The sequence below is a fragment of the Pseudorca crassidens genome, chromosome 2 (genome assembly GCF_039906515.1).
Source record: "Pseudorca crassidens isolate mPseCra1 chromosome 2, mPseCra1.hap1, whole genome shotgun sequence".
Taxonomy (NCBI): Eukaryota; Metazoa; Chordata; class Mammalia; order Artiodactyla; family Delphinidae; genus Pseudorca; species Pseudorca crassidens.
In genome coordinates this window covers 95,657,220-95,681,552 of record NC_090297.1, presented here as the reverse complement: position 1 = coordinate 95,681,552, position 24,333 = coordinate 95,657,220, and the positions used below count along the sequence as shown (strand labels likewise).

The 24,333-nt window shown below is 44.1% G+C and overlaps 1 protein-coding gene across 5 annotated transcripts in view; it reads left to right on the top strand.

Moving 5' to 3' along the window:
* Positions 1–21,796, top strand: part of SORT1 (sortilin 1) — a 73,790-nt gene extending 51,994 nt beyond the window's left edge. For 3 of the 5 annotated variants that reach the window (XM_067727136.1, XM_067727135.1, XM_067727140.1), the window contains exons 9-21: positions 154–298; positions 1,163–1,318; positions 2,934–3,040; positions 5,698–5,800; positions 6,136–6,304; positions 7,114–7,304; positions 10,412–10,601; positions 13,997–14,113; positions 14,729–14,837; positions 15,646–15,744; positions 16,290–16,396; positions 16,662–16,785; positions 17,229–21,796. In XM_067727136.1, the coding sequence (XP_067583237.1) occupies positions 154–298; positions 1,163–1,318; positions 2,934–3,040; positions 5,698–5,800; positions 6,136–6,304; positions 7,114–7,304; positions 10,412–10,601; positions 13,997–14,113; positions 14,729–14,837; positions 15,646–15,744; positions 16,290–16,396; positions 16,662–16,785; positions 17,229–17,243 (1,632 nt within the window). In that variant the 3' untranslated portion in view covers positions 17,244–21,796. The remainder of the gene's footprint in view (positions 1–153; positions 299–1,162; positions 1,319–2,933; positions 3,041–5,697; positions 5,801–6,135; positions 6,305–7,113; positions 7,305–10,411; positions 10,602–13,996; positions 14,114–14,728; positions 14,838–15,645; positions 15,745–16,289; positions 16,397–16,661; positions 16,786–17,228) is intronic. The other 2 variants (XM_067727138.1, XM_067727137.1) reach the window with 1 other exon arrangement.
* The last annotated feature ends 2,537 nt before the right edge of the window (positions 21,797–24,333 follow it).

Genomic DNA, 24,333 nt, shown 5'->3' with positions numbered 1-24,333 from the left:
TTGGTAATTGGTACTAGGACCTTTCATTTTTAAGAGTTGTACCCAGTGAGGAAATGGATAATGATACATATAATTAATAATGTATCTCTTCGTGTCACTGCACATGGCATCTTGGTAGAGAATTTAAAAGATAAATATTGGCATTTGTTCCAGGATACAACAAGAAGGATTCATGTGTCAACAGATCAAGGGGACACATGGAGCATGGCCCAGCTCCCCTCTGTGGGGCAGGAACAATTCTATTCTATTCTAGCAGCTAATGATGACATGGTGTTCATGCATGTAGACGAACCTGGAGGTAAGAGCTGTGCAATGGCTCACCCTTGAAGCACAGAGATTTAAGCTCTGAACCCTATTTTAGTAGCTTTCCTTCTTACGTGTCAATTTTTCCTTTTACCCCTAGGAATTTATTACTGGCCTACTGAATACTGTGTCTTAGAGATGATATGTAGCCTCTGTTAAAAAGGCCACTTGCTTTGAGCCTCTAAGGCGGTTTGTATAGTATGTCCAGGTGTTCTAGAGCAGTGCTGCTCAAAGAATGGTCGGAGGACTGGTACTGATTTGCAAATTCTTTATTACCAAATATGCATGGAAAGCAAGAGCGAGCATTTAGAAACGCTTACAGCCCTTTGACAAAGAAATTTTCTATCTGTTGACTCTAATAATAAAAAAAAAATTAAGGACTATATTTTTTCTTTCTTTTGTATTTCATTTTTCTAGTGATAAATTTTTGTGATATTTACAAAAGCATCAGTTTGTGACATAATTGAAATCTTAAAATTGATCCTTCACCACAGTTTGAGAAGCATTATTTTAGAGTGTAAAGATTTTAAAAGATGTGTAAGATATGAAGCTAAATACAGTGCCTCTGCCACCAGAGTATAACTGAGAAGAGCTTTTCTGTAACATCTAATTAATTTATTCAACAAATTCAGCATCTGCTATATTTCAGGCACTAAGCTGGGTACTAGAATTAAAGATGGCCATGAAGATCTTGAGTATCAAACCTTGATTGACTCTCAGGTCTGCGTGTACATCATGAAGGGAGAGAGTTGGCTGATGTGTGCAGTCAGTCAGTCATGTGTCATGTGTATGACTAGACTATTGTTTTCTCTCTGTTCCCTCCCAAGACTTAGTGTTTTTGTTTGTTTGCCTATTCCAGATACCGGATTTGGCACTATATTTACCTCGGACGATCGAGGCATTGTCTATTCCAAGTCCTTGGACCGACACCTCTACACAACCACAGGTGGCGAGACAGACTTTACCAACGTGACCTCCCTCCGTGGGGTCTACATGACAAGTGTGCTCTCAGAAGGTGGGTCTCGGCACAGCTCTCCTTCAGCTGAACATGTTGGGAGTGGAGGCTTTTGGGGAAACTGAGGATTCTATCCTCCCCAGTAATGTTGCTTGCCTAGTCAACAGGGCTATCCATGTAAATTCTGGCTCTCTATTTTAAATAAGTTATGGTAAATAGAACTAAGAGCAAAACAGCAGCAGGCAGAAAGAAAGATTTGGGGGGTTCTACATTGTTTATAAAATAAGCCTTCTGTGTTGGGAGGTTCAGGCCTACAGGAAGGAGTTTAGACCACTTATGCTTTTCGCCTTGTGGAGGGCGGAGTGATAGCCAGCCGAGATTCCTCTTGGCGTTCTCTTCACTGGTTCTCAGACCTTCCCTTTACTGTGGCCCAGTTGCACAAGTAAACACATTACTCTAAAGTACAAAGATTTGTTTAGGTTTTGTTTATTTATGTATTCACTTTTTGGAAGGAGGTGGGGGATGTTTGTTTTCACTTTGTGAAGACCCTGCAAAGTCCAAGTGATACTGACACCCTAGTTCCTCCCTGACCTCACTTCTAGCTCCTCTCTGCTTTGCTCACTCTCCTGTAGTCACTCCAGCCCTTTGCCAGTCCTTAAACACACCAGAATCACACACTCGTGGCTGAGAGATTTGCACTGACTGCTCTCTCTCTTTCCCCAGATATCTGCAAGGCTGACGCTTTCCTCCTCCCAGCCTTTGGTTGTGTTACTTTCTGATGAGACCTGCCCTGACTATCCTATTTTAAATGTCAGTCTGCCAGCCCCTACACACGTACACTGTCAGTCCCCCTCTAGCTGTGCAAGTCTTTTCCACAGCACTTACTTTCTAACATACTATCTAATTTACCTATGTACAATGTCTAGTGTTTGTCTGCCTCACCCTACTAGAATATATATTTCACAAAGTTTTTTTTCCTGATTTGTTCATTGATATATTCCCAAAGCCTTACAGCAATTTTCACATAGTGGACAGACAATAAAACATCTATTGAATAAATGAAATTTACCTTATTTGCTTTCTTTTTTGATTCTCCTTGAGAAACTCAAAGCATAATATCTTTGAATTTAACCCTGCAACAGTTTATATCATTAAGAATAGAGAATGGGGAAGACACATGAAGAAAAAAAAGGAAAAGGTAAAAGAGGGATAGGATATGGAGTGGCAGAGAGACAAAATTAGGAATTATTAACTGAGACTTATGCAGATACATTCAAATCTTGAGATTCACTAAAACAAGCCCCGTATCATGGCCTTGTCTGAGTCACGATTAGAATGCCTTCGCACTGTAGATTTTACTTCCAAGGCAAGCAAACAAGGAGGAAGAATAGATGTCAGCCTGTTAGTGCTGGTAAGGAGATAAAGGTATCTTTTTATAAGAGCATCAGTGTAGATGATTTCTGGGATCAGTTGGATCCTGTTCAGGTGGGAAGCCTCTTTCAAATATCATACTCACCAGCACTGAGCCATTTCACTGGATGTAACAAGCTTGTGGGACTCCAGAGTTCTAGCGGTGTTATATAGTCTCTGTTAGGAGAGAGTTATGCAATGATAAACTGAATTTAATAGGGTGCTTCCAGTGTATCAGGCTTAATATCATCCTTTTCCTATTCAGATAATTCTATCCAGACTATGATCACTTTTGACCAAGGAGGAAGGTGGAAGCACCTGAGGAAGCCTGAGAACAGTGAATGCGATGCTACTGCAAAAAATAAGAACGAGGTTTGTTTTACTCCAACTGTCATATGTATTTGGAGCAAAGCAGCCATTCTGTTCTGCTCTTACTAGTGCCAGCCTTTTGAATAATGAAGTTTTGTACTTGATGAGGGTCTACAGATAAAGGTGGAAAATTTGGAAATGAGGGGTTGAAATTAACTACGATGTAGGAAATAGGAACGGCGAAGAAAGACCAAAATATTATGGCTTATTTGTCTTTAACGAAAAACAAAATTGAAGGCTAACAATTTGTGTTGTACTAAACTGCTGAATGAAAACATAGTGGACAGATGGGCCGGTGATTAGTTAGGAGTCATGATGGCAGCTATGAAACTTCAGGAATTCTACAGAAAGCCATAGACCAGCCATTCATGATCAGTGCAAAGCTGTACTGGCCAGAAACAAATGAAGGAGAACTTGGTGTCTCTTCCCTTCTGCCAAAGCTCCACGTGGCCGGTGGGTATGGGTGGTGACCCGGTGTGGCATGTGGAAGCAGGAGATGAGCCCTCTGAGGAGAGACCAAGAGCTAGAAATACAAACGCATTGCTCCAGGAGATCGCAGGTTTCATGATTGACAGGTCTTGACAGCCAAGAAAAAAAGGAAAAACAAACAAAAAACAAGCTTTATGTCTGACTTTTACAGAATTTGAGAGGAGCTTAGTGGAACCCTGGGAGTTTTCTTCAAAAGTGACAGTGTTGGTAATTCCAAGCTCTCCTCAGAGTACCTGTGGCTGATATGCACTCTGCTCTCCCAGCTGGGCTTTCTGGTACACCACCCCTGTCACACCCTCTCTCTTCTCTGTATTCATGAGTGCTGTGGAGTGTCTCTCCCTATCCTGCTCCCCTTTTTCCATCCCTCCGCCCTGGCCTTGCCCTGCACCTGCCCTTCTCACCTTAAGCCTGAGCAGGTACAGTGGCCTCTTTACTTACCTTGAAACCCTCACGCTGCTGTGTCTCTCCCTCCCCAACACTCTTTGTGGTTCCCCTTTGCCTGTGATCTGGCGAATGAAGGTCCCCTCCTCCCCTGTCAGGATATCTTCTGCCTTTTCATTGTCATTGCCCATTTTATCACTGGCACACCCCTTGTAACTTCTGCTGCTCCCGGAACACCCTGCATGTAGCTGCCTCTTGCCCACGTTATTCCTGGGGAAGTTGTACCTGTCTCCCCTACCCCCAGTTCATTAGGGTTAATGGAAATCCTAACCATCCTTAGTGCCCATCTTCAGTTAGAACTAATCATTGCTCTTCGTTTCATTAGCAGTTTGCTTGAAGCTTTTTTTTATTGCAGTAAAATATACATGGCATAATATTAACATTTTAACCAATTTGAACCTCTTGTAAAGCACTAATTTTCATCCTGCTTTATACCTCAACTAGTTTCTGAGAAATATTTCTTAAAGACAGGACTGGGTCTTATTCAAATCACCGCCACATCTTGTACAGCATCTGAAGTATGTCAGGCGTTCATCAAGTTTATTTGTGTGGAATCATACTTTAAATATTGATCAGAGGCTTTGGTGTAGTGCAGGAATAAAGTAAACTAAGACAGATTACACATGCCAAAATAATTGCATAGTTTTTTCCCAAATATACTAATGCATTTCAGAATCAAGAATATCCCACTGAGCCTATAACTCAATAACAAAAAAACAAATAACCCACATTAAAAATGGGCAAAGGACTTGAATAAACATTTCTCTAAAGAAAATATACAAATGGCCAGTAAGCACATGAAAAGATGCTCAATACCACCAATTATTAGGGAAATTATTAGGGAAATGCAAATCAAAACTTTTGATTTGCAAGAGATCACCTCAGATCCATTAGAATGGCTACTATCCAAAAAATAAAAAATAATAAGTGTTGACTTGGATGTGGAGAAATTGGAACCCTTGTGCACTGCTGGTGGGAATGAAAATTGTGTAGCTGCTATGGAAAACAATATGAGGGTTCTTCAAAAAGTTAAGTGTAGAACTACCATATGATCCAGCAGCTCCACTTCTGGGTATGTATCCCAAAGAATTGAAAGCAGTGTCTCAAGAGTTATTTGAACATGCATGTTTGTAAGCAGCATTATTCACAATAGCTGAAAGATGGAAGCAATCTAAGTGTCCATTGACAGATGAATGAATAAGCAAAATGTGGTGTATAAACACAATGGAATAATATTCGGTCTTATAAAGGCAGGGTATTCTGGCACATGCTGCACCATGGGTGGACTGGAAGGACGTTATGCCAAGTGAAATAAGCCAATCGCAGAAGGACAAACACCGTATGGTTTCACTTCTATGAAGTACCTAGACTAGTCAACTTATAGAGACAGAAAGTAGCATAGTAGTTGCCAGCGTCGGGGGAAGCGGGGATGGGGAGTTACCGGTTAACAGGCACAGAGTTTCAGTTTTGCAGGACACAGAAGTTCCAGAGATGGATGGTGGTGATGGCTGCACAACAGTGTGAATGTACTTAACACTGCTGAACTGCACACTTAAAAATGGTTAAGATGATAAATTTTATGGTATGTCATTTTTACCACAATTTTTTTTAAAAAGAGTATCCCACGGAAGTCTGGGTTAATACATTCAAAACCTTATTAGAAGACTCTCTGAGATGAGAAAAAAATTTTCACCTTTGGTTTTAATCTAAGCTTTGCTTTCTTTCCACAGTGCAGCCTTCATATTCACGCTTCCTACAGCATCTCCCAGAAACTAAACGTTCCAATGGCCCCACTCTCAGAGCCTAACGCTGTTGGCATAGTCATCGCCCATGGTAAGCAGCCCACCCTCACTTCCGCAGGAAGAAGTGGCTGGGCACACTGAAACTCAGTCACAGTGTCGAGCCCTGTGAGAAAACCACCATACGTGGCTTTTACCATCCTCTGCAGAATTTCTTGCAAGATAATGATACTGTGGGTTTTTCATAGACTCTCATCAGAGAGCAACATGACTTCTCCCTTTACCAAATTGTCAGTGGCCTTTTTTTCAGTTACAAGAGGCATGATGGGAAATAATCAGAATAAACTCATTCAGAATTATTCTCTTGACAGTAAATCCTCTCTGTTTCATTGCTAATATGTGCTGATGAGATGGTGGATTGTGTTGTAGGTAGCGTGGGGGATGCCATCTCAGTGATGATCCCAGATGTGTACATCTCAGATGATGGGGGTTACTCCTGGCTGAAGATGCTGGAAGGACCTCACTATTACACCATCCTGGATTCCGGAGGCATCATTGTAGCCATCGAGCACAGCAGCCGTCCTATCAATGTGATTAAGTATGCATGAGCTCAGCTCCACCCACACTATCTGCATAGAGAGCAACTGTGGGATGTTTGTCAGTTTGTTGGGGGGAAGTTACAGTCCCTGATTCAGATTAGTGCATTCTACAGAGCTGTAGGGAAGGTGCTTGAAAGGATTGCATTTAGAGCAACTCAAATTAAATAGCTTTGTTTTTTCCTCTGACTCCCTCTAGCTAACACTTTTCGTCACTTTTAAAAAATACTCTTCTCCCTCCCAACAAGAATATTATGGGAGCATTTAAGCACTCTGGAGGGGAAATGACTCCTTAAGTACAAGTTCTTATTATATAATTTCTGTTTGTTGACTTGGAAGCCCATTCTTACATGAGTCACTATCCTTTCTTCCTTTGGAAGAATTTTTTTTTTTTTTTTTTTTCTTTTTGAGGTACGCGGGCCTCTCACTGTTGTGGCCTCTCCCATTGCGGGGCACAGGCTCCTGACGTGCAGGCTCAGCGGCCATGGCTCACGGGCCCAGCTGCTCCGCGGCATGTGGGGTCTTCCCAGACCGGGGCACGAACCCACGTCCCCTGCATCGGCAGGCGGACTCTCAACCACTGTGCCACCGGGGAAGCCCTGGAAGAATTTTTATAAAGGCATTTTCTTCTGTGATATTTGAGTGAATCCCTTTTCCCCGTTAACTATAGGTGTTAAAAATTAATATAATAGTAAGCCATCACCTAAATATGAGAGTTTTTCTCTGATTTGTTATCAAACAGCCGGTGGTTTCCTGATATTCCCGTAACTGTTGATCCTCTCTCATGATCTTTCTCTAATTGTGGTTTCAGGTTCTCCACAGACGAGGGTCAGTGCTGGCAAACCTACATGTTTACCAGGGAGCCTATCTACTTTACTGGCCTGGCTTCAGAACCTGGAGCTAGGTCCATGAACATCAGCATCTGGGGTTTCACAGAATCTTTCCTGACTCGCCAGTGGGTCTCCTACACCATCGATTTTAAAGATATCCTTGAAAGGAACTGTGAGTGTCTCCTTTGAACTTTTCTACCAGAAACTTGTGAGCCCATTTTCCTAAATAACCGATTCAGTTTAATTTCTTCTAGCTGGAATAAGAAAATCATGTGTGTGAAAGAGGACTGAAGGATGTTCCATGTGGGTTAGCAGGCAAAGGGATGGTACCAGAAAAGCACTTCCCTCTTTGGATTAGCACTGTCCAAGAGAAATAAAATGAGAGCCACGTATATAATTTAAATTATGCTATCAACTAGCTCCATTATAAAAGTAAAAGAGGCAAAATTTATTTTAATAATATAGTTATTTCAATATGTCCAAAATATTATCATTTTAACATGTAAGCAATGTTTTTAAATTATTAATGAAACATTTTACATTCTTTTTTTAAGGTATTTTAATTTTTTTATTGGAGTACAGTTGATTTACAATGTTGTGTTAGTTTCTGCTGTACAGCAAAGTAAATCAGTTATACACATACATATGTCCACTCTTTTCTAGATTCTTTTCCCATATAGGTCAATACAGAGTATTAAGTAGAGTTCCCTGTGCTATACCGTAGGTCCTTATTAGTTATCTATTGTATATATAGTAGTGTGTATATGTCAATCCCAATCTCCCAGTTTATCCCTCTCCCCCTTTCTGCCCTGGTAACCATAAGTTTGTTTTCTACATCTGTGACTCTATTTCTGTTTTGTAAATAAGTTCATTTGTACCTTCTTTTTAGATTCCACATACAAGCAATATCATATGATATTTGTTTTTCTCTGTCTGACTTACTTCACTTAGTACGATAATCTCTAGGTCCATCCATGTTGCTGCAAATGGCATTATTTCATTCTTTTTATGGCTGAATAATATTCCATTGTATATATGTACCACATCTCCTTTACCCATTCCTAAATGTCGATGGACATTTAGGTTGCTTCCATGTCTTACCTATTGTAAACAGTGCTGCAATGAACATTGGAGTGCATGTATCTTTTTGGATTATGGTTTTCTCTGGATATATGCCCAGGAGTGGGATTGCTGGATCATATGGTAGTTCTATTTTTAGTTTTTTAAGGAGCCTCCATACTGTTCTCCATAGTGGCTGTACCAACTTACATTCCCACCAACAGTGTAGGAGGGTTCCCTTTTCTCCACACCCTCTCCAGCATTTATTATTTGTAGACTTTTTGGCGATGGCCAGTCTGACCGGTGTGAGGCGATACCTCATTGTAGTTTTGATTTGCATTTCTCTGATAATTTGTGATGTTGAGCATCTTTTCATGTGCTTTTTGGCCATCTGTTACGTTCTTTTTCTTCTAACTAGGGCCTCAAAATCCAGTGCATATTCTATACTCACCCTTATGGTAAATCTCAATTCAGACTAGCCACATGTGGACATCTAGGAGAGTATAGTTTTGTACTTTAGATCTCTGTAGCATTTTCTGAGAGTTTTTTCTGCTTGTAAGGATAATGCATGTTTTTGTTTGTCTAAAATTATTTCATAACACTTCAGGGTTTTTCACACTTGATTACAGCAGAACTGTAGAGGAAAGTGTGTTACAAAGACCATCTAACTGACTGTGTCACTTATCAAAATGTTGAAGTGAGGAAGTTTTCATGCAAAGAGTTTGGCTTGACCATTTCAGAATGCTGTGACTTCAAACTGGAAGGCATGTTAAAGGCCCAGAAAATGGCTTCAGAGAAGTTAAAATATTCATTGCAAGGTGTTCCTAAAGAATGACAAGCAAACCCAGGCCCCCAGAACCAAAGATGCTGACATTGTACTGGAAACATGGAGGATAAAAAAAAAAAACTGGAGAAAAAGTGAAGACTCCCTGTGACCCATAGTTGCTTTCTGGCATAATATGATAGAAGACTTAAGTTTCGAGAAGCTCTGGTTAAATTTGGTCCTGACTGTTATTAGGCTGTGTTGGGGGCCCGTTTCCTCAGCATGTTACTTTAGTGAGTCCTGCAAGAAGCAGAAGCACTCAGTTTGGACCTTACTTTTCTACAAGATGTTTCAGTGATTTAAAATCGGAGAGTCATTATAATCTAAATTCACTAAATAGGCCGTAAAGGAGCTGGCTTATGAGTTTTCCCCTCAGCAGGCAGCTCTACAGTTATCCCTGAAGTGTAACATCATTAAAAGATTTGTTAAGCCCCTGCTCTTTTTTAAAAAATTTTATTTATTTATTTTATATTCATTTTTGGCTGTGTTGGGTCTTCGTTTCTGTGCGAGGGCTTTCACCAGTTGGCGGCGAGTGGGGGCCACTCTTCATCGTGGTGCGCGGGCCTCTCACTGTCGCGGCCTCTCCCGTTGCAGAGCACAGGCTCCAGACTTGCAGGCTCAGTGGTTGAGGCTCACGGGCCTAGCCGCTCCACAGCATGTGGGATCTTCCCGGACCGGGACACGAACCCGTGTCCCCTGCATTGGCAGGTGGACGGACTCTCAACCACTGCGCCACCAGGGAAGCCCCAGCCCCTGCTCTTTAACAGGGCCCTGTTCTGGTCTTCACATCCCAAAAGATAAAAACCTAATCCACAGTCTTTAGGCCACAGCCTTTGAGTCATTTTTCCATGAGTGGATGATATGACACACTAAGCCAGGTTGACTGTCATCACGGTCTTCATTTGAAAGCCAGTCTACAAGAGTTAAAAGCCTAGAAAGTATGTTTCCCCTTCCGTTTGAAGCAAACTAACCCATAGTGAAATTAAACCCATGCTTTTGGCTAATTGGTGTCTTGTCCTAAAGGCAAGCATCTGGTTGCTTACCTGACAGCTCCTGCTGACCAAGGGCACAGGTGTGCAAGACTTAAAGACAGAAGCTTCTCAGTCTGGAAGGAACCTTAGAGGTTCTCCATCCAGCTCCCCACTTCAAAAATAAGGTTTTTCCTAGAACTCAAATGGGTCGTGAGATGCAAAGACTCCTCCCTTGGCATGAAGAAAAGCCCATTGCTGGTAGGCTCCCACTAATGTTAACTTTCATTTGCAGTTCCAAAGTGAAGCAATAGGTTGAGTCAAACATCCCTACTTTTCCTCTCCTCGTTCTTCCTATTGCTTGGCAGCTGCATCACATGGGTGGGTTCTGTCCCATGCAGTTTCCTGAACAGCCTGTCTTTCTTTTAGGTGAAGAGAAGGACTATACCATATGGCTGGCTCACTCCACAGACCCTGGAGATTATGGAGATGGCTGCATTTTAGGCTATAAAGAACAGTACCTACGGCTACGCAAGTCTTCCGTCTGTCAGAATGGTCGGGACTATGTTGTGACCAAGCAGCCGTCCGTCTGTCCCTGCTCCCTGGAGGACTTCCTCTGGTATCAGCATCCCTCAGATCCCTATCAGCCATTTCCCGTGCTGGAGGAGGCAAAAGACAGTTCAGAAATCTTTAAATCCTTTTCTTTCCCTTTTTCCTCAAGAGTGGAGTACTGTTGCTTCTTATTAAGGAAATTGAGGCACAGAGAAAGGGAACCAGAGTTGTTAATAATTGGACAGATAACATTGCATCAGTTACTTATTGGCCAGAACCAGCAACAACCCCTGGACATCCTGACTTGGCAGTGGTGGGAAGGAGAGAGGTACATAAGGAGGATGAGAATTAAAAAGGAGAGAGAGAGAAGATGATAGGACAGAAACACCAAGAAAAGTGGTACAGGAGCTCAGAGGAAACTGGACTTTAGCAAGCAGCCTGACAGCCTGGGTGTAGCAGGTAGGGTACTAGGTTTGGGGTCGTCTGCAGGACTGAAGGCAGAAAGAGTGTGGATCTGTCCCAAGAGAGGAGGTGACATCAGTAGGTATGGTCTGTATGTCCCATCAAGGGTTAGAAGCCATCAAGGTGAACTCCCTAGAGTTCAGGACCATCCAGGCTTAAGGGTTAGTTTCTTGGCTGGCACAGGGTTAGTTGATTATACAAGGGCGAGGGAGTCCCTAGGTAGCCTAAGCAAGGTAACTTAGGGCAAATAAGAGGAACTGCTTCACATCACAGGTACTAATCTTATGGAACTTGTTACCTGCAAAAGATACCGACAGGAGGTAGAAGTGGATTTGGAAAAGAAGGCAGGCAGATAGCAGTCCTGTCCTCCCACAATGTATTCTCCTGAAGTGCAGGTGACAGAGAATGCAGGACTGAGCAAACTGCAGCCTGACCCAGTGTGTTTCCTCCTGCATGGCTCATATCTGTGGAATGGCCAGGGGTCCTCCCTTCTCTATTTCCGCAGGGGAAAATATCACTCAGATCACTTTGATGTTGTAATAGGGCTAGAGCTTATTCATACTGTCAAACTCTGAAGAGCTGTCTCCCATCCTTAACTGCACACAGGGTGGCTCTTGGTCACCTGAGCTTCTGCTGTTTTCCAAACATGTTGTGCTTCTTCAGAGCTCCATGCCACGTGCATGCTGCTGCTGCTTCCTGGAAGTCTTTCCCTGCTTGACCCCAAGCCTGGTGAATTCCTACTTAGCCTTTAATACTTAGCTCAGATACCGCCTTCTTAAAGCCTTCCCCAGATTTTCCTCATCTAGGCTCCTAATACAGCACTTACCATATTTTAGTTTTTGTGTATAGATTTGCTTCCACCATTAAACTCCAGACTCTTTGAGTGCATATTGTATTTGATAATCACATAGTCATAATGATAGCCGCTGACGTTTTTTAGCAGTACGTCTGTTTACACTTCCCCTCAGCAGCCCTGTGAGAGAGGTACTCTGGTTATTTCCATTTCACAAAGGGAGAAATGAAGGTACAGAGAGGTTATGACTAATTTGCCATCATGTGGCAGAGCTGCGATGTGAACCTGGCCATTCAGCTCCAGAGCCTGCCCACTGTACCCCATGTGCTTGAGAAATGTGTACTTTGTGAGTGGGAAGGGTATGGTCCCTGAAATTTTGGATTGAACACATAAAATTTTTGCCAGAAATTTCTCCTTGCTATTGGAGGTGTGGTATCTTCTGTATCTTTTGTTCTCTCTACCCTCTCCCTTAAATATTTGTCAGAAAGCCTTGAAGTACAAGCAGCATCTATATATTCACCAAATATTCACTGAATATTTTCTATGCACAGGGCAGTGCAAAGTGATAACAGGAAGTTTATTATAGACTCTCCTGGTAAGATGCACATAATTATGTTTGAAACAGAAGGTGGGATCCTTGGGGATTTAGAAAAGGGAGAGACTATTCCATCCAGAGCTGAAAGGAGGTAGGTGGGTCAAAGAAGGCTTTGTAGAGGAGGTGGCATTTGGGCTGAGCCCTGACGAGCCGTAGGATTTGACCATGCACGTCTGGGAAGAAGCAGGTCGTTAAAGCCTGTGGACTGATGTGGGCTTAGACCACCCCAACAGCGTGATCAGGAAGGGTGTGCTGGAAGATAGGCCATGAGGGGAAGTTACAGTAGTCACGATGAAGTGAGTGGGTCCAGATGGGGGTGCTCAGGCTGTTTCCAACTTAGATGGTGGGAAGGAAGGTAGTGTCCTGGACAAACGGAGGAAATGACCGGAGGGACTGGCATGAAGGAGGAAACGTGATGTATTTTGAATGTTTTGTTTATTTGAGGTTCTGTCGGCAGATTTAGATGGCAGTGTCCAGCAGGTATTTGGAAATGTAGGATCAGAGCTCAAGAGAGGTAAAACCTAGAAGTTTTAGTTGCAACAAATAGTTAAGCTCATGAAGGGGGAGTAAGAGAATGAATTATAGGATCTTGGAAAACATCTGCACTTACGGGTTAGGAAGAGAGCAGAGCAAGCAGTGACCAAAGAAACAGACGAGTGCCGCTCTCAGGGCCTCAGTGTGTGGGGCACAGCATTGTGGCAAGTGCCCCAGAATAGGTGATCAGAGTGAATGAGACAGAGAGAGCCCCCTAGGTTGGATGACTGGTGAGCCCTGGGGGGCCACAGACATTCATTTTCAAGGTTGCAGAAGGGGGCCGAAGCCCAAATGCATAGAATAAAAAGTAAATGAGTACAACAGAACAAGGAAAAAATATTTTTTAAGGAATCTGGCCAGTAAAGGAGAGGATGGTGAAGGAAGAGGACAGGTTCAGGCTAAGGAGAAGCCTCCAGGTGAGTGGGACTAGTGGTCACTGCCACACTGTCCATGGAACGAGCCCCCGCCCAGGGGCATTAGGAAGGATGGGGCCGAGGCCACTCGTGTCATTTCTTTGGGGAAAGCAGAGAAAGAGCAGATGGGTGGCGCTATGGAGAGATGGGATAGAATGGAGGGCAAGAACAGGCATTCACATTGGTGGCAGGGACCATCTAAGAAACTAAGAGGGACACGGAAGTGGGGAAGGCAGGAAAGGTTTAACATACCCGCCATGGGTAGAACATGGGTAAATGAGTTATTTGGAGAGAAATAAAAGAGTTGCTGAGTGTCCCAGAGTTTAGATCTGTTGCTGATGTACTATTTCTCTGTGTCTTAGTCACGTGGGTCCCCACCCCCTGCAGGCTGCCCTCCTTCCCTTCCCGGAGCCTGAGCTGTCTGTGTGGGACTCCTAGCTATTGAGTCTGAAGCCCAATCCATAAGCTATTTTCCCTTAGTTCAGCCCTCCCCATGTGCTTTTTTTTCCTAAACAGACCTCTTTATATGTCACAGGCTTCCTTAGCTTTCTGGCAACCCAAGACTGGAATATTGACCATCCACTGCCCCATATAAAGCCTTCATTGCTAGTCGCTTCCTGTCTTTCAGCAACTTTGAAAGATACCTTATTTGCTGATTCTTACAGTGATTTTGGCTACTTCCGTCCAGAAAATGACTCCAAGTGTGTGGAACAGCCAGAACTCAAGGGCCACGACCTAGAGTTTTGTTTGTACGGGAGAGAAGAGCACCTGACGACAAATGGGTGAGATGCCTGCTTCTCCCGTATCGGGACTGAGTCTCCACTGTGCAGAGTGAAAGCTGCATCTCTCCGCATAGTTCGGAGCAGTAGCTGAGAGCACTCTAGAAAAATACTGTCTACTAAAACTTTCTGTGATGGGGGAAATGTTCTGTAATCTGCTGTGTCTGATGCGGTCGCCACTAGCCCTTTGTGGCTGTTGACACTAGTGTGAGTGAGGAACTGAAGTAATTTTAATTAATTTAAGTGTAAATAGCCACCACAGTAGAGAGCGCTGCTCTAGAGGAGGCTCACTGCCTCCTTCCCTGATAAACACTCCCCTCCCCTGTGGTTTATGTACCGCGTGTTGACTGCATTCCCTGGTCACAGTTCTTTGACACAGTCTCTTAAGGCAGAAAGGTGGCATGACCCTGCAGCAAGGCAAGTGATGTGTGGTCTGTCCAAGGACTGAAACTACACAGAATATCCCCAAAACATCCCTGCAGATCTCCCCCAAGGCCTGAAAGATGGTGTAATGACCAGAAGTTTTTCTGCAACTTCTAAAATCTTGTCTTCAGGAAGTAAGCAAGAATCCAGAAGAACATCCTTGTATTCTGTTAACAAATTTTCTCTGCCTCTCAGGTACCGGAAAATTCCAGGAGACAGATGCGAGGGTGGAGTGAATCCTGCTCGAGAAGTGAAAGACTTGAAAAAGAAGTGCACAAGCAACTTTCTGAGTCCAGAAAAGCAGGTATGTTAAAGTAGATCTGGTTTAGATACAAGTGGGGTTTCACGTTCTGCCAGGAATAGTCAAAGTTACAGTGTCAAGAACTCTGTTACTGAGTACAAGTGGCCAGACTACTTCTGTCAGGCTTCCCTTCGTACAGGAAACTGTCAGGATGAGGGATGGTCACATAACCCAACGCTAAGCTCATCTACCGAAAACGTTTTTGTTGGGGAAAAAAAAATGGTATTCAGTAAAGTTTTTCCAAGTCCTAGATGCATACGGTTGAGGAAATTTCTGAGGCTCAGAGTCATTTAGGAAAAAGACTCAAGAAGTTTGGCTGTAAAGGGCTGGAGTTTTACACATGTGGAAGGGAGGGCACTGGACCATAGGTAGGGTGGATCTCTTTGCCGAGTCATGTCAAGTGTGTTCAGAATGAAAAACTGAACTATGGTAATAAGGGGCTGGTTTTGATTTAGAAGCAAGTTTTAGGGCTGATTACAGTTCTGTAGCACCGAACTATCTGGCTGGAATATGGGGATATGGTAAAGAGGAAACCTCTTGATAAAGAAGCACTGGCCCAGCAGTGAGACTTGGGGCAGTAAACTGTGGGCCCCAGGTTCCTAATCTGGAAATTGAGAGGTGGACAATCTGCAGTTCCCTCCTATCTAACCTTCTAAGGGATGAGGGCCTGACAAGGGGTGGGATTAAGAAGGCAGTGGGAGAAAAATGTGTGGGTGTGTGTACTTGTCGGGGGCAAGTTCCTCCTTCTCTGCATCCCCGCCCTGCACTCCTGGTGGCTGTCCTCAGAGTGTTTGTGTGTGTGATTGCACAGGACTACCGCCCACAGGGACACAACTTGTCCCAGAATCCAGCTCCGCCTCCTCTTGGATACATTGAAAACACACACACCCTATCTCCCACCCAAAAGCAGGTAGGTCACACTCAAACAATGATACGGAAAGCTTATTTGTAAAAACATACAACTTAAGTAAAAGATAAATCTCGGTGTCATAGGATGGCTTGCCTAACATAACATTGGCACAGCTCCTTTCCAGGTAATTGGCCCTGTTTTAGATTCATTCAGCCCACTTATTATCATAGTCTCCCTTTCCTGCTTCACCCTTAAAAGCTCCAAGACTTATAAACAGTGGTAGTGGGGAACAGTCACAATTACCATTTGATCTAGGTAGTTGCTACGACTTCCAGTGTAACTTTGACATGGAAGCCACTGAGTTTGCACCATTCTGACAGCTTTAAGGCAGTTGAAGTTCTGGTCACCCTCTGCCAGCTGTGATATTCTCCTGGTAGCACTGAGATGGTTCATCTTGGGGGCGGGGGTTGGGAAAGTATCATCATTAGGTGCCTAGAGACTGCAGATCATTCAACAGAGAAATAGGGGAATGAGCAGCCTCTTTGAATTCTGTCTGAGAATATGCACACCCAAAATTGTTTGTGTTTGTGTTTTAATTTATCAAGAATTCCAAGTCAAATTCTGTTCCGATTATCCTGGCTACTGTGGGATTGATGCTGGTCACAGTCGTAGCAGGAGTGCTCATTGTGAAGAAGTACGTCTGTGGGGGAAGGTAAGGAACAGAAATCAATCAAACCAGAAAGTCCACCGAGGGCAGACGGTTGAGTCAGCCCCTGGCAAAAACTAACTAGTTGAAGTGATGTTACTGAAACATCAGGCCCAAATCTTTCCTTACATTTTCCATATGCCAGCTACGGGCTGTGCTTCCTATATGTGTGACTCATTCTGCAAGTGTGTAAAACTTGGAAAATCCACCGTCCTATAAGAAATGCACCCCTCCTCCCCATGTGAGAGTTGACGGTGGTTTCCACCCGCAGGTTCCTGGTGCATCGATACTCTGTGCTCCAGCAACATGCGGAGGCCAACGGTGTGGATGGTGTGGATGCTTTGGACACAACCTCCCACACTCATAAAAGTGGTTATCATGATGACTCAGATGAGGTGAGACTATTTCTTCTTGAGGGGTGGTCCAGAAATTTTTAAAAAGGGTGATCTTTGGGCTTCCCTGATGGTGCAGTGGTTGGGAGTCCGCCTGCCGATGCAGGGGACACGGGTTCGTCCCCCGGTCCGGGAAGATCCCACATGCTGCGGAGCGGCTGGGCCCGTGAGCCGTGGCCGCTGAGCCTGCGCATCCAGAGCCTGTGCTCCGCAGCGGGAGAGGCCACAACAGTGAGAGGCCCGCGTACCGCAAAAAAAAAAAAAAAAAAAAAAGAGTGATCTTTTCTTACTCATGATCAAGATAATGATTGAAGCAAAGGAGGGTATAAGCTAGAAGCAGCAATTTAATGACTGTAAGACTTGGCCAGCCCAGAAACTAGGTAATGGCTTTCAAAATAGGGATTTTTTTGGTCTGTAAATAATATGGCCTATGTCTTTCTTTTCAGGACCTCCTGGAATAGCTCCTCAAAGGAGCTGGGACTGAGCACAGATGATGGAACCGCAGTACCTCTTACACTCCCTGTGGCTCCGACTTGGGGAAATAAATTTCCCATTGCGAGGGACCCAGCTCTGTTTCTGCTGCTTCCATCAAAGCCAAAAGGACCTACACTAAAGAAATGGGGGGTGGGGACCCTAAACACTCTTACAATTGGCCCTGAGAAGAGAGGGAAAATTTTTAATTCTTTAACTTTTCATTTCAAGTTCTGTCTTGTTGCAAGGTACGGGCCCTTTTCGGTTTTGTTTTTGTTTTTTAAGGGAAATGAAATGGAATTGAAGGGAACTTTTCACTAACCCCACTGTTGCATGTTTTGCATGGCGCCTGCCCCAGGGCACCTGCCAGCTTCAGCATCAACTCTCACAAAGCACTTGGTGCCGTCCCTGGGCTGTGCTGGCAACACGAAGCAGCCGCAGAGATGAGCACAGAGGCTGCGATGACTGGCACAGCCTGGGCAGCCTTTCTCCATCTGGGGACAGCCCCGCTCCAAGAACACTGCACACCAGCTCCTCACACAGATCCCTGCTTTTTGTTGTTGTTGTTGTTGTTGTTTTTTCAGGGACCATAGGCCACAGTGATTTTTCTTTTCCCCTGTTTAATTAGGCAATACCCTCATTAATTGCCCTTTGGCAACTAACTTACATGTGCTTCCAAGACACTAAATCAGGAAAACTTAAAGGGTAATATTTTTAATTTGGGGCAGGAAAAAGGGAGCAGCAGAGAATTGACTAGATTTAGCACCTATTAAAGGAGAAACTCTTGCTTCTTCCGAGATCTTTCAAGCCATGCTTTGTGTGTGTGCCAGTGGACTTGCTCAAGGTCTGGGTTCAGGCTTGCCCGGGCTGTGTTCCCAGGCTGAGCGAGCTCTTCGCTGGAGTGGCTGGTGGCATGGGCCGTGCAGCCCCTGAGGATGGCACGTCACAGTCTTCTGCGTCCCCTCCTGCCTGCTATGCTGGCTCCTTGGTGAATCATTAGAATGGCTGCTTATTTGCTTCCTCTTAGGTTGCTGCTCTGCATGGAGCCATGACTAGACATGTTTTCAGATTTAGGCTTTTTTAAAAAAATCAGAATTTTATTACCAGACTCTCCTCCTCTGCCCTTTTTCCCAGCTTTGCCAAGTAATTTGTTGGCATGAAACTTTTGGCTGAACCAACTGAAAAACACACTTCTAGTGTAGATGATGTTTCGTGTGATACATTAAGTTCGTATTTTAAAAAAATTTTCCTTTTGACATTTTTAAAAAAGATAAATTAGAAAATGTAGCAAGATGGATTTTGGGGTGGCCATATAGTGATGGAAAGCTGCAATCGTTAGTTTTAATACAGCTTGACTATTTGCTATACCGGAATATAGTAGCACGTTTTCAGTCTTAGCATACCTACTGTGCCGGTCACAGTTTCTCCCAATAATTATGATTGGGACATTCTTTGATAAACTGCCGTTTTGTTGCTAGTTCACTTTATGGCTAGAAAGTCAGGAAAAAGTAAATGTGCCAAATTAACTGTTGTCAGAATGCGTGAGCAGATGGCTGAGTTCTCTCCTCACCAGAATGGATTCACAGCCGCAGGGAAAGTGGGGGAGGGAATGGATGGAGAATTCTAGAGACTTTGAAACTGCAGTAAACTTAAATGAGTCAGGGAGCTATAAAGTTAGGGCAGTTTTTGTAAAGAGAGTTAATACTTGTTAGAGCCAGAGAACACTAGTCTTTTAGGAAAAGCTCATTCCTTTTACAAGGTTTTTAAATTAAAAGTAATTCCAAAGATATACCAGCTCACAAATGATTAAGTATCGGCTTTTGTCCCCGGTCGCCCTCACCTCCTGCCCAAAATGAATTTGATGTCCAGAAAAGACCTACTTACACCATACACCTCTTCTCCCCACATATACCCGCTCGGGTAGGTGTGCTGATACATGGTAATTCTCTGATTAGTTTTAAGATAGGAAAGTTAATATTCTTCTCTAACCGTATAAGATTAGGGCTCTTTGCCTATAATGATATTTCTATAGAACTTGGCAGTTTTCACAGCACTTTTTCTCTTGCATTATGTAATTTGAACCTTACAACATTCTCGTGAGATTTTAAAAAAAAAAAGGCGGGGGTTGTAATCCCCATTAGAGATGGAGCTGAGGTACAAAAACGGAGCAAGTCGCCAGGGTCCCTGTGTGTTACGAGCACCGCCAGTGGTTGTCTTCAGATCTCGTATACGTTTTGATGCGCGCCAGTGCTGAGCACCTGGAGAGGGCTGCTCTCTTATAGATGACTTGCTATTCTTTAGGATGCGGATCAGTGACATTTCTTGCAGAGCAGTATTTAGCTCTTTTTTGCCACCTTGGTAAACAGAAGAGTTTATTCTCCTGTTGTTCATGGTTGAAAACAAAAGTAATGGTAATTTTGAATATGTGTTTAGAAACCGCCCCTCACCTTGTTGAGGGTCACTGTTCAAGAGTGCAGGAATGGAATCTCCATTGATGAGGCACCCTCTTCATTCTTCTTGTCCTCCCACCACTGGCTGGCTAGCGAGCTCAGTTGGTTTGAGGACTGCTAACAAGCCTGGCTAGTTAGCCTTCTGGGTCAGCCTGCACTCACACAAGTGTATGCCCTCAGCCAGACAGGAAAACGGCCTAAATCCATGACAGCTTCTAAGAAAAGAAGATTTCCAATTTGTCCTATCGATGTTAGGTTAGGAGAATTATCTTTGAAAGTAAAGTTGTGTAAAGTCTCAGGCTTGATAGCAAAAGATTATTTCAACAATAGAAGTTAGCACTGTAAGGTAGGTTGGACATATTAGACCGTCCAAAGTGACCTGAGCTCTAAAATCCAGGCGGAGAACTCATCATCCTTCGTGCTCTGTGGACAGGTGTCTTGGACGTAAGGGGGCTCTTGGTTTTTAGTGAGACCAGAGACCAGGGATGCATACACCTAGGCTGTTCATTGAATGGGAATGCCCCTTAGAAGAATGAAAGCGTTTGGAGGATTGTGGCAGTTCTAGGCTGGGCTTAAGAGATTCAACAGATTAGCTGTAACTAAAACTTAGAATTTGCCGTCTGCCTCTGAATAGGCTTTCCAGTGTGCGTCTCTGTAATTCTTAGGTTTGCCTCTGGGCCTCTACATGCCCAAGCTGGCCTTTCATCCCTGACAGATAAGTAATGAACTGGCCACCGCTGGCTCTGTAAACCATTGCTGGTTCTCCCATGGCCTTCATCACGGTACAATGATAGAGAGAGGAGTGCAGGGCAGTTCACATCCACCCCAGGTGGCAGGACTGTCGTGACTTGAGTCATTTCTTTATTTTCTAGGCAAATGATTCAGGTAGAGAGATTCTCTCTTTCCTTTTCGGAGAGCTTTAAAGAGCCCCACTCCTGTATGCAATGGCTTAGAGCTCGCCCTGCTCATTTTTGGTACCGCCCCCTTGCCTCACATGAAGCCCAGATACTTGGAACTGCTAAAATAGGAAGAGATTCAGCTTTTCAACTTTGCTACTACCTTCCCTCAAGCAGGAAGATTAACATGGACTTACATGTCCTTTGGACAAAAACCAAAGTTTAAGATTTGCCACATGATGGAGTGATAGGGAGGGCCAGACTTTCAGCACTGGCACTCAGCAGGTGCCAGACTTTCTGTTCCATCTGCCACTGATCTGCCCAGCTCAGGCAGCTCTGGCAGTGCTGTCCTGCCCTAGCAGAGCCCAGGCCTCACCCTCATGGAGGATGATTAAAATAGCAGGAACATGTTGATTTCTTGGCTACTTTGCATTATAACAATAAGAATCAGAACATTAATTAGAAATTGTCTTCAACAACTTAACTGTACGCATTTTTTCACACTGGTACATTTTTAAGCGTCCTTGTTTATATAGGATAACTTAAACTAATCTGTACCTTTCTATATATATATGTGTGTGTGTACATATATACATGTATAAACTGTATAGTGTACATGTTAATGATTTATTGATATGTCCCAAGTCTTTAATGCAGTTCTCATCCTCCGCATGCCCTCAGTTTGTGGTCGGGTGACTTAAATGTTCCTGATGATTCTGCCCACCTCCTGTGTTTGGACGTCTAGGGAGGAGGGGTTTGATGGCACCCTCCTTATCCTCGTGCACAGAAATGCTCAGGGTCCCCGTGTGCCTGTTGTCCAGCCCTGTCTTGTCTCTTGTTCCCTATCAGCATGTGGTCCCTCCTTGCTCTGTAACTTCTCTGCCTCCACCCCAAGCTGTCGGTACAAAGTGTAAAGCAGTATTAAGATCGTTACTGCATGTATGCTAAAAACCCAAGTTTTCTGTTCCCTTGGGACAGAAAATTGCATGTGAGGTGGGATAATCAAGTTTCAATGACCAATGTCGGTTACACAAAAAAGCCAGACCCTAGAATAAAATTCCACAAAATGGAAATAAAACTCAAATTTCTTTAGCATTATGTAAATAAATCTGGGTGTGTTTAACTTTGTACTGGTAATTTTCTGTATATTTGCAATATTTGGGTTAGAAATAAAACAGACTGGACTTTGTTACCTGACCTACTAAAATGACTAAGCTACAGTTTGTTAATATGAAAGCTTTTCCAGTTTTCTAGCTTCAAAAATCAAACTCCAGCAACCAGAGAATAAGTCAGTTAAAGAGCCAGGACTATTCATTTATAGCATGTAAGGTATTAGGTAATTTATAGGAAAAACTACTCACCTGTTTCTGCTTTATGCTCACAAAGATCTACCTCCCATGGGTATTTGTAAAAGCAGCTTTCTTGTTCTTACTCCGGGAAAGTGTAGCTGAGCCACCCCGTACAGCTTCTCCGTTTCAACCGCTACACTCTTCCTTCTGCACGCAGCGGCATGTCATTACTCTCTTGAATTCCATGTTCTTCTAGCAGGTTGATAAGTAACACCAAGGAGTTTACCTTCCACACCTTTCCATCTGCCCCTCTTAACGTTTCTCCTGCTGCACTTACTCGTAGTCCTTCCTGACCCATTTCATTTAAGGACCTTCAAAGAGTTGCAACTTTCCTCCTCCAAAATATTTCTTTTAGGGGAGATTCCTGCCCACCCCCACTGAGCCTTTAGCCAAGGCTCACGACTGCTCAGCCTTCCGTCCTGGCGGGTATTTCCATTTAATGCTTGCTCTGGCGTCGTGGTCTAAAGATGACCAGGCAGAGACCTTGCTCTTGAGGAGCCCATGTCTGCTGGAAGAGCCCTCCCCCAGGAGGTTATCCAAGGTGGTTTATTTTCTGGAATTCTATCTAACATAGTGTTCTAAGACTTCCTGCAACAGAATCAGTAGGTTTGTTTTAAAATGCATATCCCACTTAGACCTATTAAATTAGCCTTTCCAATGGATAAGACCCTAGGAGTCTGCCTTTTTTATTTGATTCTTCAGTTGCAACAAGGAGCTAAGACCAAAAGCCTGGGCCAATCTCCTCATCAAAGCATGGATTAAGTGGGGTATAAGAGGGGGTGTTTGGAGTCCCCTGGTGTACTGTCTGGACTCGTAAGGGCTTTGGCTGGGTCAGACGAGAGAAATAGGTCAAAGAGGCCTTTACACAAATCCTGACATGACACAGCGCAGCCTCTCACCACCAGCCTGAGGTCAAGCTCCACAGTTACCCTCTTCAGTCATCCGAGCTCCTGATAAACAGCTTCCTGGGCACCAGCTGTGTCTACAGGTTGTCCTAGCCCTCGGTCCCTATACAGGTTGCAAAGATGAGTTCTGGGCTTCTGTCCCACACCCCAAGATAGTAACAGGCTCCCAGGATCCTAATGACTGCCCCCAATTTGACGGCTAAAGGGGAGAAATGAGTAAGGAGCTCATTCATTCAACCATACTCATTTGTTTCCATAAAAAATAAAGGAGAGGAGGGGAAGGGGGGAATGTGGGAACTCTACTTTCCACTCAACTTTGCTGTGAACCTAAAACTGCTCTTTAAGCCTAAAGAGAAAAAAAAAAAAAATATATATATATATATATATATATATATATATATATTCACAGAGGGGATGCCAGCTTCTGGAGATGAGAAAGTAGAGTATGATAGGAAACCAGATTGATTGGATGGAGTGCATAGAACATATAAATGATGGTCTGGTGAGCCTAGAAATCACATGGGACCGTTAGTATGTAACACCTACTGTGCTCTGGCCACTTTCATGTACTTTTACCATTTTATCTTCAACACAATTGTGGCATCATCATCCCTTGTTTCATGGACCAGGGACCTGAGGTTCAGAGTAAGTGGTTTTCCCAGGGTCACCTAGCAAATGAGTGAGTAGTAGAGCCCAGAGTCACACTCAAGTCCTCTAACCTTATGCTCCTGGCTCTCCCCTCCATCACTGCTGCCTCTCACTTAATTTGTACTTTATCTCATAGGCAAGGGAGCTTTGAAAGGGACAAGTGCTGGCCCAACCTAAAAATAGCTTACATTTATCGAGCACTTAGTCGGCTACACTCTGCTAAGCACTTTACCCAGATTACCTTTGAATCCTCACAGCAACCCTATGGCTGTTATCTCCACTTCACAGATGAGGAAACAGACCTGAGAGAGACTGTGATGTGTGGTTACAAGTCACACAGCCAATTGGTGATGGAGCCAAAGTGAGCCGGGGGGTCTGGCTCCAGTGTGCAGACCCTGCCCTGCACTGCCACGGGGGGAGTGGAGAGGATGGGGCCGCCCCCATAAAGGCTGAGCTGGCGAGACTTTACAACTCAGCGAATGTGGGAGCAGAGAGGGAGAGACCACCTAAAGGTGTGCCTGTGAATCAGCTAATCCTGGGGCCCCTTCCTTGGACCTGGACACCCTTGGATGAACTGGAGGTCAGGAGCCGAGATGTCACCCAATCCTCCGGCCAGAAGCCAGAGGCCCCATTTGGATGGTCTGGGTGGGGAGGGGCTGTTTGAAAAGCTCGAGCGCTCCCCTCCCTCCCTGGTGTTGTGAGAGAGGTGTCGGTTCTCTCTCCCAAGATAACAGGACTACCGGGTCCTCCTCCTGCAGCTATTCTGGGCTGCGGTCCGCTCCCCACTCTTCCCCTGGCCCCTGCTTCAGCCGTCTGGGAGTAGCTGGGTGGG